The sequence below is a fragment of the Eubalaena glacialis genome, chromosome 2, assembly GCF_028564815.1.
Source record: "Eubalaena glacialis isolate mEubGla1 chromosome 2, mEubGla1.1.hap2.+ XY, whole genome shotgun sequence".
Lineage (NCBI taxonomy): Eukaryota > Metazoa > Chordata > Mammalia > Artiodactyla > Balaenidae > Eubalaena > Eubalaena glacialis.
This window is the reverse complement of record NC_083717.1, coordinates 179,892,637-179,907,818: the sequence shown is the minus strand read 5'-3', so window position 1 is coordinate 179,907,818 and position 15,182 is coordinate 179,892,637. Positions and strand designations below refer to the sequence as shown.

General features: G+C 40.6%; 1 protein-coding gene across 6 annotated transcripts in view; it reads left to right on the top strand.

Annotated features, from left to right (window-relative positions):
* Positions 1-437: 437 nt before the first annotated feature.
* GALC (galactosylceramidase) overlaps positions 438-15,182 on the top strand; it is a 60,893-nt gene continuing 46,148 nt past the window's right edge. For 2 of the 6 annotated variants that reach the window (XR_009699575.1, XM_061182780.1), the window contains exon 1: positions 438-692. Coding sequence is in view for 2 of the 6 variants with exons in the window: in XM_061182780.1 (XP_061038763.1) it covers positions 498-692 (195 nt within the window). In the remaining 4 variants the exon portion in view is untranslated. Of the gene's footprint in view, positions 693-787; positions 929-9,214; positions 9,270-15,182 lie in introns of those variants that run through there. The other 4 variants (XM_061182781.1, XM_061182778.1, XM_061182783.1 and 1 more) reach the window with 4 other exon arrangements.

Here is a 15,182-nt window from a genome sequence, read left to right as displayed (position 1 = left end):
TCCCCATGCGGCTGCTCTTCTTGCTTCATCTTACGTAAGAGGAAACTGAGGCTCAGAAAGCTAAGTGACTCCACCAAGGTGACAGCTGCACGCGGACTAGGATAGAGACTGCAAGCCCGCTCCTCTTTCTCGTTCTGCCGCGTACTGGCAGGTGGCAGAAGCGCCCGGAGATGTTCGGGGAGGTCCATAGTAGGCCATGCACTGCCCTGCTCCCTTGGCCTTGGACATCCACCTCCCCTTCGATAAAGTGCTCCAGTGGGTGAAGCCGAAGGCGAGGCAGCGAACGGATACACGCGAAGGCTGAACTCGGACCCTGAACTTGGGCCGACTACGAAAGGCTCGCTCCGCCCTCTCTCAACACTACTGCGGCTGCGTCAGCGAGCTGCGGCCCACACTCAACATGGCGGCGGCGGCGGCGCCAGCGGCCTTCTGCCCTTCTCCATCATGGCGGTAACCGGACCCGCCTCCGTGGGCGCCGGAGTCATGTGACCCACACAATGGCCGAGCGCCTACTCCAGGCTTCCCGGCAACGCCGAGTGAAAGCCATGACGGCCGCCGCGGGTTCGGCGGGCCAAGCTGCGGTGCCCCTGCTGCTGTGCGCGCTGCTGGGGCCCGGCGGCGCGTACGTGCTCGACGACTCCGACGGGCTGGGCCGGGAGTTCGACGGCATCGGAGCGGTCAGCGGCGGCGGGGTGAGCAGCCGGGGGGGTGGGACGCGCGGGTGGCGTCAGGGGACCGCTCCGTCTCGCCCCACAAGCCCCCGCGGCGTAGCTCCGCGTTTCGACGCTCTCCCGTCGCGGCCTGGCTCCCGGCGGGCCCCCTCGCCTGGCTGTCCAGACCCGCCGGCCGCGGGGCTGGAACCTGCGTTTGCTGGTTTAAAACGAACCTGTAGAGCCAGTTAGATTTAACAGATCCGGGGGTCCACCGAGTAAGTGACAGGTCTAGATAGTGACAAGGCTGGGGCTCAAACCCTTCCTTTCCCTGGGCAGCGGGGCCTGTGGAGGGGGGGTCTCTTCTCCTTGGAGAGGGCACTCTGGGAGGGTCGCTCCAGAGACGGCCAGGGAGCCGAGTAGCATCCGTCTGCTGAAGAGGATGCCCCAGTGGGATGCTTTGGCTGTGCCTCTTCTTTTTTAGGGAGGGGGGTCGGGGAGTCCTGGACCAGTACTGCAGGATGCGGTTGGGCCCTTTCAAAGGGTCAAGTACCGGATAAGTTTTTGTTTGGAGGCACAGCAGGTATCTCAAGGCCTCTTTAGGAAGGTGAGAGGCTAGAAACTGTCTGGGACTTTTTTTTTCTTTTTCTAATGGCAGGCTACACCAGTACCAACTGATAGTTTAGGATTGTTTACTGTTGGAGGATTGTTTTCCCCTCGGATGGCAAAGGCCTAAGGGGGTGAGTTGCCCTCTGGAAGGGGCAATGCCTCATTGGTGGCTATTTATGTGTGTGAGGAGAGGGAAACAATGGGTCACCAGTCAAGATAGTGACTCACCACTGTTAAGATGCATAAGAATCACCTGGTCCGTTTGTTTAAATGCAGACTCTGGCCTCCCCGCCAGCTCCCATTCTGACTTTACAGTTCTGGAGTGGGGCCTGAGAATCTGCTTTTTAACAAATGCGCCAGTGGCTTCTCATACTAAATGTTGAGAGAACTATTTTCCTTATTCAAGGATCTCTGGAGCAAGCGGTTTCTTATTTTTTAAATAAAATCTTAATTTAAAGATAGTTTTAGATTTACAGAAAAGTTGCCAAGACAATACAGAGTTCTCATATACCCTGCAGCCAGTTTTCTCCTGTTATCAGCATCCCACATTAGTACGGGACATTTGTCCCAACCAATATTGATTACGTTAATGAAAGTCTGTACTTCCTTTCATATTTCCTTAGTTGTTACTTAATGCTCTTTTTCGGTTTCAGGATCCCATCCAGGATGCTAATTGCATTTAATTGGCATGTTTCTTTAATCTTTTCTAGGCTGTGTCACTTGGGATAAGTTCGTATTATCTGGGCATTCTAAAATACTTATGTTAAGGGAGACATGAGGGCCATTCCAGCTTAATGCAAAATTTGTGTGGGCACAGCTGGTAATTTCCTTAGTTCCCTAGTCATGCTGATGGGTGGCTCCTAGGCCTGGGAGCTTGCCACAGTAGCATGGTTGTTCTTGGCTCCTGACAATTTACTTAGTCCTGTCTCATGCTCTTTGTAACCTTTGTCTTGTCTGTTTTATCCCCTTGTGTTTATAGCTTTTGGGTCCATGGGGTTTATGGTGGCAGATCTTTGGGTGAGAGGGATTTTCTTTTTTATACCCAAGATCATAGCTAGAACTGATTTTATTTGAAAATGGTAAGGCAGAACTCTTGAATGGGTTGAATGGGTTGTTTGTTGGGTTGAGTCAGATTGGTGCTTGTATCCTTAGATGCAATTCAGAACCAGCTTGAATGCTTGCTTGCTGGATGGATGTTTTGGGCTGGTCTCAGCCTATTGATAACCAGTGCTGTGGAGGGACTGGCCCTTGTGCTTCTTCTTTTTTTTTTTTTTAACGTTTTTATTGGAGTGTAACTGCTTTACAGTGGTGTGTTAGTTTCTGCTTTATAACGAAGTGAATCAGTTATACATATACATATATCCCCATATCTCTTCCCTCTTGCGTCTCCCTCCCACCCTCCCTCCCTATCCCACCCTTCTAGCTGGTCACAAAGCACCGAGCTGATCTCCCTGTGCTATGCGGCTACTTCCTACTAGCTATCTATTTTACATTTGGTAGTGTGTATATGTCCATATATACACTACCACTCTCTCACCTTGTCCCAGCTTACCCTTCCCCCTCCCCATGTCCTCAAGTCCATTCTCTAGTAGGTCTGTGTCTTTATTCCCGTCTTGCCCCTAGGTTCCTCATGACCTTTTTTTTTTTTTTTTTTTTAAGATTCCATATATATGTGTTAGCATGTGGTATTTGTTTTTCTCTTTCTGACTTACTTCAACTTCACTCTGTATGACAGACTCTAGGTCCATCCACCTCACTACAAATAACTCAATTTCGTTCCTTTTTATGACTGAGTAATATTCCATTGTATATATGTGCCACATCTTTATCCATTCATCTGTCGATGGACACTTAGGTTGCTTCCATGTCCTGGCTATTGTAAATAGAGCTGCAGTGGACATTGTGGTACATGACTCTTTTTGAATTATGGTTTTCTCAGGGTATATGCCCGGTAGTGGGATTGCTGGGTGGTATGGTAGTTCTATTTTTAGTTTTTTAAGGAACCTCCATACTGTTCTCCATAGTGGCTGTATCAATTTACATTCCCACCAACAGTGTATGAGGGTTCCCTTTTCTCCACACCGTCTCCAGCATTTATTGTTTGTAGATTTTTTGATGATGGCCATTCTGACCAGTGTGAGATGATATTGCATTGTAGTTTTGATTTGCATTTCTCTAATGATTAATGATGTTGAGCATTCTTTCATGTGTTTGTTGGCAATCTGTATATGTTCTTTGGAGAAATGTCTATTTAGGTCTTCTGTCCATTTTTGGATTGAGTTGTTTGTTTTTTTGATATTGAGCTGCATGAGCTCCTTGTAAATTTTGGAGATTAATCCTTTGTCAGTTGCTTCATTTGCAAATATTTTCTCCCATTCTGAGGGTTGTCTTTTCATCTTGTTTATGGTTTCCTTTGCTGTGCAAAAGCTTTGATGTTTCATTAGGTCCCATTTGTTTATTTTTGTTTTTATTTCCATTTCTCTAGGAGGTGGGTCAAAAAGGATCTTGCTGTGATGTATGTCATAGAGTGTTCTGCCTATGTTTTCCTCTAAGAGTTTTATAGTGTCTGGCCTTACATTTAGGCCTTTAATCCATTTTGAGTTTATTTTTGTGTATGGTGTTAGGGAGTGTTCTAATTTCATTCTATTACATGTAGCTGTCCAGTTTTCCCAGCACCACTTATTGAAGAGGCTGTCTTTTCTCCATTGTATATTCTTGCCTCCTTTATGAAAGATAAGGTGACCATATGTGCATGAGTTTATCTCTGGGTTTTCTATCCTGTTCCATTGATCTATATTTCTGTTTTTGTGCCAGTACCATACTGTCTTGATTACTGTAGCTTTGTAGTATAGTCTGAAGTCCGGGAGCCTGATTCCTCCAGCTCCGTTTTTCTTTCTCAAGATTGCTTTGGCTCTTCGGGGTCTTTTGTGTTTCCATACAAATTGTGAAATTTTTTGTTCTAGTTCTGTGAAAAATGCCAGTGGTAGTTTGATAGGGATTGCATTGAATCTGTAGATTGCTTTGGGTAGTATAGTCATTTTCACAATATTGATTCTTCCAATCCAAGAACATGGTATATCTCTCCATCTATTTGTATCATCATTAATTTCTTTCATCAGTGTCTTATAATTTTCTGCATACAGGTCTTTTGTCTTCTTAGATAGGTTTATTCCTAGGTATTTTATTCTTTTTGTTGCAGTGGTAAATGGAAGTGTTTTCTTAATTTCACTTTCAGATTTTTCATCATTAGTGTATAGGAATGCAAGAGATTTCAGTGCATTAATTTTGTATCCTGCTACTTTACCAAATTCATTGATTAGCTCTGGTACTTTCCTGGTAGCGTCTTTAAGATTCTCTGTGTATAGTGTCATGTCATCTGCAAACAGTGACAGCTTTACTTCTTTTCCAATTTGGATTCCTTTTATTTCTTTTTCTTCTCTGATTGCTGCGGCTAAAACTTCCAAAACTATGTTAAATAATAGTGGTGAGGGTGGGCAGCCTTGTCTTGTTCCTGATCTTAGTGGAAATGGTTTCAGTTTTTCACCACTGAGGACGATGTTGGCTGTGGCTTTGTCATATATGGCCTTTATTATGTTGATGTAAGTTCCCTCTATGCCTACTTTCTGCAGGGCTTTTATCATAAATGGGTGTTGAATTTTGTCGAAAGCTTTCTGTGCATCTATTGAGATGATCATATGGTTTTTATCCCTCAATTTGTTAGTATGGTGTATCACATCGATTGATTTTGCGTATATTGAAGAATCCTTGCATTCCTGGGATAAACCCCTCTTGATCATGGTGTATGACCCTTTTAATGTGCTGTTGGATTCTGTTTGCTAGTATTTTGTTGAGGATTTTTGCATCTGTGTTTATCAGTGATACTGGTCTGTAGTTTTCTTTTTTTGTGACATCTTTGTCTGGTTTTGGTATCAGGGTGATGGTGGCCTCATAGAATGAGTTTGGGAGTGTTCCTCCCTCTGCTATATTTTGGAAGAGTTTGAGAAGGATAGGTGTTAGCTCTTCTCTAAATGTTTGATAGAATTCTCCTGTGAAGCCATCTGCTCCTGGGCTTTTGTTTGTTGGAAGATTTTTAATCATAGTTTCAATTTCAGTGCTTGTGATTGGTCTGTTCATATTTTCTATTTCTTCCTGGTTCAATCTTGGAAGGTTGTGCATTTCTAAGAGTTTGTCCATTTCTTCCAGGTTCTCCATTTTATTGGCATATAGTTGCTTGTAGTAATCTCTCATGTTCCTTTGTATTTCTGCAGTGTCAGTTGTTACTTCCCCTTTTTCTTTTCTAATTCTATTAATTTGAGTCTTCTCCCTTTTTTTCTTGATGATTCTGGCTAATGGTTTATGAATTTTGTTTATCTTCTCAAAGAACCAGCTTTTAGTTTTATTGATCTTTGCTATTCTTTCCTTCATTTCTTTTTCATTTATTTTTGATCTGATCTTTATGATTTCTTTCCTTCTGCTAACTTTGGGGTTTTTTTCTTCTTCTTTCTTTAATTGTGTTAAATGTAATGTTAGGTTGTTTATTTGAGATGTTTCTTAAGGTAGGATTGTATGGCTATAAACTTCCCTCTTAAAACTGCTTTTGCTGCATCCCAAAAGTTTTGGGTCGTCGTGTTTTCATTGTCATTTGTTTCTAGGTATTTTTTGATTTCCTCTTTGATTTCTTCAGTGATCCTTTGGTTATTAAGTAGTGTATTGTTTAGCCTCCATGTGTTTGTATTTTTTATATATTTTTTCCTGTAATTGATATCTAGTCTCATAGCATTGTGGGCAGAAAAGATACTTGAAGAATGTTCCATGAGCACTTGAGAAAAATGTGTATTCTGTTGTTTTTGGGTGGAATGTCCTATAAATATCAATTAAGTCCATCTTGTTTAATGTATCATTTAAAGCTTGTGTTCCCTTATTTATTTTCATTTTGGATGATCTGTCCATTGGTGAAAGTGGGGTGTTAAAGTCCCCTACTATGATTGTGTTACTGTCGATTTCCCCTTTTATGGCTGTTAGTATTTGCCTTATGTATTGAGGTGCTCCTATGTTGGGTGCATAAATATTTACAGTTGTTATATCTTCTTCATGCATTGATCCCTTGATCATTATGTAGTGTCCTTCTTTGTCTCTTGTAATACTCTTTGTTTTAAAGTCTATTTTGTCTGATATGAGAATTGCTACTCCATCTTTCTTTTGATTTCCATTTGCATGGAATATCTTTTTCCATTCCCTCACTTTCAGTCTGTATGTGTCCCTAGGTCTGAAGTGGGTCTCTTGTAGACAGCATATATACGGGTCTTGTTTTTGTATCCATTCAGCTAGTCTGTGTCTTTTGGTTGGAGCATTTAATCCATTTACATTTTAGGTAATTATCGATACGTGTGTTCCTATTACCATTTTCTTAATTGTTTTGGGTTTGTTATTGTAGGTCTTTTCCTTGTGTTGTGTTTCCTGCCTAGAGAAGTTCCTTTAGCCTTTGTTGTAAAGCTGGTTTGGTGGTGCTGAATTCTGTTAGTTTTTGCTTGTCTGTAAAGGTTTTAATTTCTCCGTCAAATCTGAATGAGATCCTTGCTGGATAGAGTAATCTTGGTTGTAGGTTTTTCCCTTTCATCACTTTAAATATGTCCTGCCACTCCCTTCTGGCTTGCAGAGTTTCTGCTGAAAGATCAGCTGTTAACCTTATGGGATTCCCTTGTATGTTATTTGTTGTTTTTCCCTTGCTGCTTTTAATATTTTTTCTTTGTATTTAATTTTTGATAGTTTGATTAATATGTGTCTTGACATGTTTCTCCTTGGATTTATCCTGTATGGAACTCTCTGTGCTTCCTGCATTTGATTAACTATTTCCTTACCCATATTAGGGAAGTTTTCAGCTATAATGTCTTCAAATATTTTCTCAGTCCTTTTCTTTTTCTCTTCTTCTGCAACCCCTATAATTCGAATGTTGGTGCGTTTTATATTGTCCCAGAATTGTCATTCTTTTTTCTTTATTCTGCTCTGCGATAGTTATTTCCTCTATTTTATCTTCCAGGTCACTTATGCGTCCTTCTGCCTGTTATTCTGCTATTGATTCCTTCTAGAGAGTTTTAAATTTCATTTATTGTGTTGTTCCTCATTGTTTGTTTGCTCTTTAGTTCTTCTAGGTCCTTTTTAAACATTTCTTGTATTTTCTCCATTCTATTTCCAAGATTTTGGATCATCTTTACTATCATTATTGTGAATTCTTTTTCAGGTAGACTGCCTATTTCCTCTTCATTTATTACGTCTGGTGGGTTTTTACCTTGCTCCTTCATCTGGTGTGTGTTTCCTTGTCTTCTCATTTTGCTTAACTTACTGTGTTTGGGGTCTACTTTTCATAGGCTGCAGGTTCATAGTTCCCGTTGTTTTTGGTGTGTGCCTCCAGTGGCTAAGGTTGGTTCAGTGGGTTGTTTAGGCTTCTTGGTGGAGGGGACTAGTGCCTGTGTTCTGGTGGATGAGGCTGGATCTTGTCTTTCTGGTGGGCAGGCCCATGTCTGGTGGTGTGTTTTGGGGTGTCTGTGACCTTATTATGATTTTAGCAGTCTCTCTGCTAATGGGTGGGGTTGTGTTCCTGTCTTGCTAGTTGTTTGGCATAGGGTGTCCAGCACTGTAGCTTGCTGGTCATTGAGTGGAGCTGGGTCTTGGCATTGAGATGGAGATCTCTGGGAGATTTTCACCATTTGATATTACGTGGAGCTGGGAGGTCTCTGGTGGACCAATGTCTTGAACTTGGCTCTCCCACATCAGAGGCACAGCCCTGATGCCTGACTGGAGCACCAAGAGCCTGTCATCCACACGGCTCAGAATAAAAGGGAGAAAAAAAGAGAGAAAGAAAAAGATAAAATAAAATAAGATAAAATAAAAAAGTTATTAACATAAAAACCAAAAAATAATTATTAAAAAAATTTTTTAAAGTAATTAAAAAAAAAAGAAAGAAAGAAGAGAACAACCAAACCAAAAAGCAAATCCACCAATGATAGCAAGTGCTGAATAGTTTATTAAAAAGAGAAAAGAAAAAAAAAAGGACAGAACCCTAGGACAAATGGTAAAAGCAAAGCTATACAGACAAAATCACACACAGAATCATATGCATACACACTCACAAAAAGAGAAAAAGGGAAAAAAAAATATATATCGTTACTCCCAAAATCCACCTCCTCAATTTGGGGTGATTCATTGTCTATTCAGGTATTCCACAGATGCAGGTACATCAAGTTGATTGTTGAGATTTTTTCCGCTGCTCCTGAGGCTGCTGGGAGAGATTTTCCTTTCTCTTCTTTGTTCGCACAGCTCCCGGGGTTCAGCTTTGGATTTGGCCCCGCCTCTGTGTGTAGGTCGCCTGAGGGCGTCTGTTCTTCGCTCAGAGAGGACGGGGTTAAAGAAGCAGCTGCTTCGGGGGCTCTGGCTCACTCAGGCCGGGGGGAGGGAGGGGTACGGATGCGGGGCGAGCCTGCGGCGGCAGAGGCCACTGTGATGTTGCACCAGCCAGAGGCGCGCCGTGTGTTCTCCCGGGGAAGTTGTCCCTGGATCACGGGACCCTGGCAGCGGTGGGCTGCACAGGCTCCCAGGAGGGGAGGTGTGGAGAGTGACCTGTGCTGGCACACAGGCTTCTTGGTGGCTGCAGCAGCAGCAGCCTTAGCATCTCATGCCCATCTCTGGGGTCCGCGCTGATAGCCGTGGCTCGCGCCCGTCTCTGGAGCTCCTTTAAGCAGCGCTCTTAATCCCCTCTCCTCGTGCACCAGGAAACAAATAGGAAGAAAAAGTCTCTTGCCTTTTCAGCAGTTCCAGACCTTTTCCCGTATACTCCCTCCTGGCTAGCTGTGGCCCACTAGCCCCCTTCAGGCTGTGTTCACGCAGCTCCCTCCAACTGGTGCAGGTCCCATCCCTATTCTTTTGTGTCTGTCTTTTCTTTTTTCTTTTGCCCTACCCAGGTACATGGGGAGTTTCTTGCCTTTTGGGAGGTCTGAGGTCTTCTGCCAGCATTCGGTAGGTGTTCTGTAGGAGTTGCTCCACATGTAGATGTATTTCTGATGTATTTGTGGGCAGGAAGGTGATCTCCACGTCTTACTCTTCTGCCACCTTGAAGCTCCTCTGTGTGCTTTTTACTATGATTGCAAGATGCCCTCAGTGATAACCGTCAGAAAACTTTGAAAATAAAAAGTTTATTACTCACAGGTCCTGGAAAGCACATGGCACACCTCGGCCACACAGGGAGGTTGTAGGTAGAGAGGGGGGTGTGGGCCTGGGGTTCTGCTTTCATTAGGGTCAAGGGTGAGGCCTAGGGTTTTGTGGGCTCACTTTTTATTGGTGAGTTCAAAACTTAAGAGTAGAAATTTAAAGTGCAGGAAGAGAAAAAATAAGTGACCCTAATGATGGTCAGTTATCAAAATCAACCAAGATCTCTAAAACAAAGAATCCCTCCCACCCCCTCCCGCCAACCCCAGCCTGGCTCTTTATCTAGTTCTGTAGCTGGCAGTGTGTTTATTTGAGAGAGGTATCTCTGAAGTGGATAACTCTGGAGTGGATGCCTTGCAATCAAAGCTTAAGTCCTGCCCTTCCATTACAAAAAAGGAAAAGCCAACTGTTGGGGATTACACTACAATCCACCCTTGGTGCCTAGGCATCAGAGTCAGTAGTGAAGACATTAACTGCCTGAGTAGCTGATTTACTAAAAGTCAGGGATAGGGCATGTTGTAACCTAGAAAGGATTTTAGTAGCACTCCTATAATAATTATATTGTACAAGCAATAGTCCTGAAATCCAGCTGGTAGCCATTGACCCAAGCTTAAAGGGTTACACCTTGAAACGAGGTCAGTGATCTTGGGGCCCTAGGGATCCGTTCAAAGATTAGAAAATGTTATGATTAACATCTTGGGACATCTGGTGTAAGTAGGTTTGAATCTGTGCTGAGTTGGTGGATTGCTCCATATGGCACCCAACCACTCTCTTAGAATAGGTCAGTTCAATTAAAGGATTGTGTCTGATTTGAGGAGGCAGCGATGCAGGTGCGTTTATAAAGTTAGGCCTCTATGGTGCAAATATTTGATTCAGGTTATTTCATAAGAGGCATTTCTATGGAAACAAAAGAAAAACAATGGTTAGTGGTTGGAGCAGATTATAAACCTAGTCTGAGTCCTGAGGGTAGCCAGTTGAGATTTCTAGATGTAAGACTTGAAGCATCTTCAGACGGGTTGGGGACAGATGGTGGCAGTCATAGATTTTCCTGGTTTGTAGTTTGAATATCTCTGGTGGTGGGGGGGTTCTTTCTGAGTGGTCCATACAGCAAGAGGCACGAAGATTGTTCATACATGAACTGTTGTAGTGATTTCTCTGGAGTTTATATCTAGTTGTCCGACTTTAGCTTGCATGGCTTCAGGAAAAGGGCAATTTTAGTTCTCAATAATTCCAAGTCAGAAAGGTGGGAAAAAATTGGAAATAATATCTGGAGAGTTGTAGCCAGATATTAGAGGAAGTGAGAAGAATTCAGTATTCAGTCCAGTTTACAGGTAGAAAACAAACCTCAAAGGCAATTAACAGGACTAAAATCTGATATCCACAGGGTGTCCTATAGTTTCCCCTTCCCCCCACCTTTTATCAGAGATAACCCAAATAAGGCTAATTTACTTGCAAAATAAGTCTGGCCTGATTATTTAATAATTAATTTATTTATTATTTATTAAGTGCAACAAGAATAGTGATAGACCATATAGGCTCTTTCAAGTATACTCTGCTGGACCTTCACACAAGGAATCACAGATTGGACTCTTAGAAGTCTCTCTCAAGGTAGGAAGCCAAGCTATGAGCTTACCATCAGACTTTCCCTGCAGTACTGATAGATTTGGGTGAATTCCTTTCTTCTCGAGGTCTGCCAAATATCCTGAGGTTCCTACATCTGCCAGGAAGCGACCTTCCTTACTCACCTGGTAAGGCTTCTGTAAGCAAGTTGCCAGGCTGATTTTTCCAAGGAGCTTTATTGGCTCCATAAGTCAACCTTAGTTCCTTAATTCTGTCTGGTCATATCTGAGTCTATGTGCATCTCTCTCAAATACGACATTCCAGTTAAAACCTTGGTAATATAATCAATGTTTCCAATTGTGTCCTGTTACAAGGAGGACAGATTCTTAGGAACTTACGCAAATAAATATATTGCTATGAAAATGAGAATACTCACTAAGAGTTTCTAAATTCTTAAGGGATCAGGTAGGGAGAAATTTGTTTTGTCTTTGTCTACAAGGGTACGCTTTACCAAGTTGCTGTAAGTCATAGACAGCTTAGAAAAAAAGGTTTCCTTAAGTCTGGGGGAAAAAAAAAACCATTCAAGAACTAACAGTGTTTCAGACAAAAAGTCATAAAAATTATCATTATCCTCATCAGTTCATTCAGTTCCTTGTAATTAATTCTGATTGATCTTGATCTTTAGTCAGCAGTTTTATGAATCTTTTTTTACCTTAGAGTTCTGTAAACTCTTACCCAGTTGAGCAATATGATCTGAAAATTATCAGAATCCCGTACTTTAAGTTAGAGTCCTTTCCACAAGTCTTCTTGAAGATGAAGCGCTTTTCGAAGAACACTTTTGCAAAAGCATCAGGGTAAATGGCAAAAAGACTTAAACACGACCATGTTAAAGATCTGATAAAGTTTATTATAATGTAAATGACAAGGAAATTAGGTTATTTCTGTGACATAACAACATTTTAAGATAATAACTAGAATTACTAGTGATAACATTATACCAGGATATAGCAGGTATCTAGGAATTTCATGTAATTTCTGGAACACATATATTAGTAACATATGTCAATACAAATATAACCTAAAGAAGGTTTAGCATTATGTCTCTGACAGTGCTTCCCATGCAATTTAACATACCAAATAAGCCTAATTAGTTTAATGTCTGTCTTTTTATAAGGAGAAAGACCACATCTTTTGAGATGTTCCAGGGCCCATCTGGAAAATCTCAAAGTTATTTTGAGGTCAAAAAGACTTCATTTAGAATTTGATTTTGGGAAGTTTGTCAAAATATCAAAAGGTGTTAAAACACTTGATTAAATAGGATTGTTGGTCACTGTGAAATAATACTTAGTTATCCATTTAACCAAAATGACAAGAACTTCACAGGCAAATACATAAAGTTACTTATTTTAATACCAGTTTAACCCCCCCCTCAAACACACAACCTTAGCTCTTTTAATAGAGAAGACTCAGGTTTGTTTGTTTTTTTTAAGTAATTAAAGATTCAGTAAAGATAATGTGAAGCATAGAATATTATTTTCATAAAACACAGAATCTTTATTTCCTAGGCAGGTTACTTAAAAGGTAAAGAAAAACCTTTCACAGGCTTATCAAGAGCAGACCAATAGTCTAATAAAAATTTGTCTTTTTAGCAGATGAAAGATAATTAAGTTTTAGTTTTACATAAGTATACTATTAAAGTTTATTTTAAAAAATCCTTCTAATAAATTTATTTCATTTTTAGCTAGCTTGACTACACAGGTAAAATTCCCTCTCTTCTTCTCTCTGTCTCTCTCTTTCCCCAGCTTCTATATCCATTCATTTTGTCTACTTTAGGACAAAATTACTTTAATTTCCCTAACAAAAATACATCTCCCTACCTCATACCTTTTCTTAGCCAAAATACATCCTACTTTCCTTGATAGAATTGTTTCCCTTATTATTTCTAGTATTTTAATTACATATATTAGTTAGAATGCTTGACTCTTATAAACCTTAATTTCTAGTGAAAACTAGGAAGTAAACAATTGTGAACTGTTATACCAGTATTCTGTAGGTTGGCAAATTTATGAATACATTTTATAATTTCTAGAAGCATATGCTTCTTTTTTTGTACAGTTTTTCATTGTAGCACAAGACATGTTTACTAACAGATCTAAATATCTTTTGTTTCTCTGTGATAAGAAACCAAAAGTAGATAAACCTATGTTCAGTAGTTAATGTTTTAGCATTTTATATTATTCGGAAGTTATCTATATATTTAATGAATTTCCATCATTTAACTTAGCAAAACTCTAAGGTTTCAAGTTACCAACGAGATTTGGGTGACTATTTTTAAGTAGACATACCATAAAACATAATTATTTTTGAAAAGTGGATGCCTCGGCGATCAGAGCTTAAGTTATGCATTTGCATTACAAGAAGGAAAAGCCAGTGGATAACTTGGTCTGTAGTCTGATCACAGATCTGACCTTCTACTGTGGGAAAAAAAATCTTTTCCCTAACCCAGCTGATTTTTACACTTTTATTTCCTAATGTTGCAACCTCACTCATAGGTGCTGGTGCATATTTCAAGGTAAACAGTAGACTAATGGGCTAATGTATTTATTCTTTACTACTACCATTCTCCTTTTTATTTTTGTGGTTTAAACCTGGAATAGCCAGTATTTCATAAAATGAGGACTCATAATGTCCTAATATCTTTACTTTGATATTAAATCCATTGTTTAACTTGCTGAAAATGGAAATGTTTTGTTATTTTATGTTTATTAACTCAGTTTAAAATTATTAAAATGAGAAGAATTGTTTCATAACTCAGAATAGCAGGCTGTTATCTATTCTAATAGTGTCCTTATGTGTAATGCATCACTCATCTTAGAAGTTCGGTAAATACCGATTGAATGAAAATGGTTGCAACACTATATTTGTACACTACTTTCAACTTCTTTCTGAGGTCCCTGGTACCTAGCACAGTTTGTGGCAGTAAGTGTTTGGAATCTTCATATTTGATAGGGAAGGCAGTATGGTGCGCGTGGACTTAAGAGCAGATTGCTAAGGATCTGTTCTGGGCCCTGCCACTCACTGTACAGCCTTGGGCAGGTTATTTAACCTCCCTGGGGACACAGTGATACCTACCTGGTAGGAACATTGTGAGGATAGATGTCAAAGCACAGGCTGGCATCTGTCACATGACTAATTTTGGTTAGTATCATTCTGTTTCATAGATTAGTGGGGAGGAAGTTATTCCAAGGATTTTAAATGAAAAATGTGTTCCAGTTTGGTTATACAATGCCTGCCATTTGTTGAGAGCTTACTATGTTCCAGCTACTGTGCTAAGGCTTCCTGGGCTGCTTGTAAAGAGCTCCAGGCCTTATTCAGGGAGCGTGATTAGTAATTTGGTAATTTGTTGTTGCTTCATGGTACATTTCAACGTTTGGCTGTACTGCTCCTAACTGACTATTGCCATTGACTAATGCTTTTGCATTGGGTGTGACTATAGGCTTGCAATAGAGTAATGATGTGGTGTGGTTACTCAAAGTTGGCACTTTCTGTGTTAGGGATAGAAGAGCACAGAGAGCAAAATAACCCCCAAACAGTGAAACACATTGTTCTAACGATGTATATCGTTATGTATATCTAACGATGTATATCGTTAGCATAATGCAGAGCAGGCCGCATTGTTTACCTTGGGTCAAGGATAGATTAGTGTGCATATACAGCATTCATTCACTTTAATATTTGAGCCTCTGCTAGTCTGTAAGCTCTTTGAGAAAGTGACTCTATTTTTAAAAACAATTTGTGTATACAGTGCCTGTCAATTCTTGAGAGCTTACTATGTGCCAGCTACTGTGCTAAGTCCTTTACATATACCTTATTTTAGTCTGAGGACAGCTGAATGAATAAGATAACCCACTTTATGATAAATTGCCCTTGGTCACACTGCTTGTAAATGATGTAATCAGGATACCAGCTTCATGGACGCAAAGCCTATATTATGTTGCCTGTGCAGTGCAACAAATGATAACATAAAAGATATTAAATAAATAGTTATTGAATAATAGAATAAATGGGGATATGAACTTGAATAAGACACAGTCCTTGTCCTCGAGGAACTTAGAGGTGAAACAGAAAAGTAAAGCAGTGATGAGGGTGCAGGGATAGAAGAGT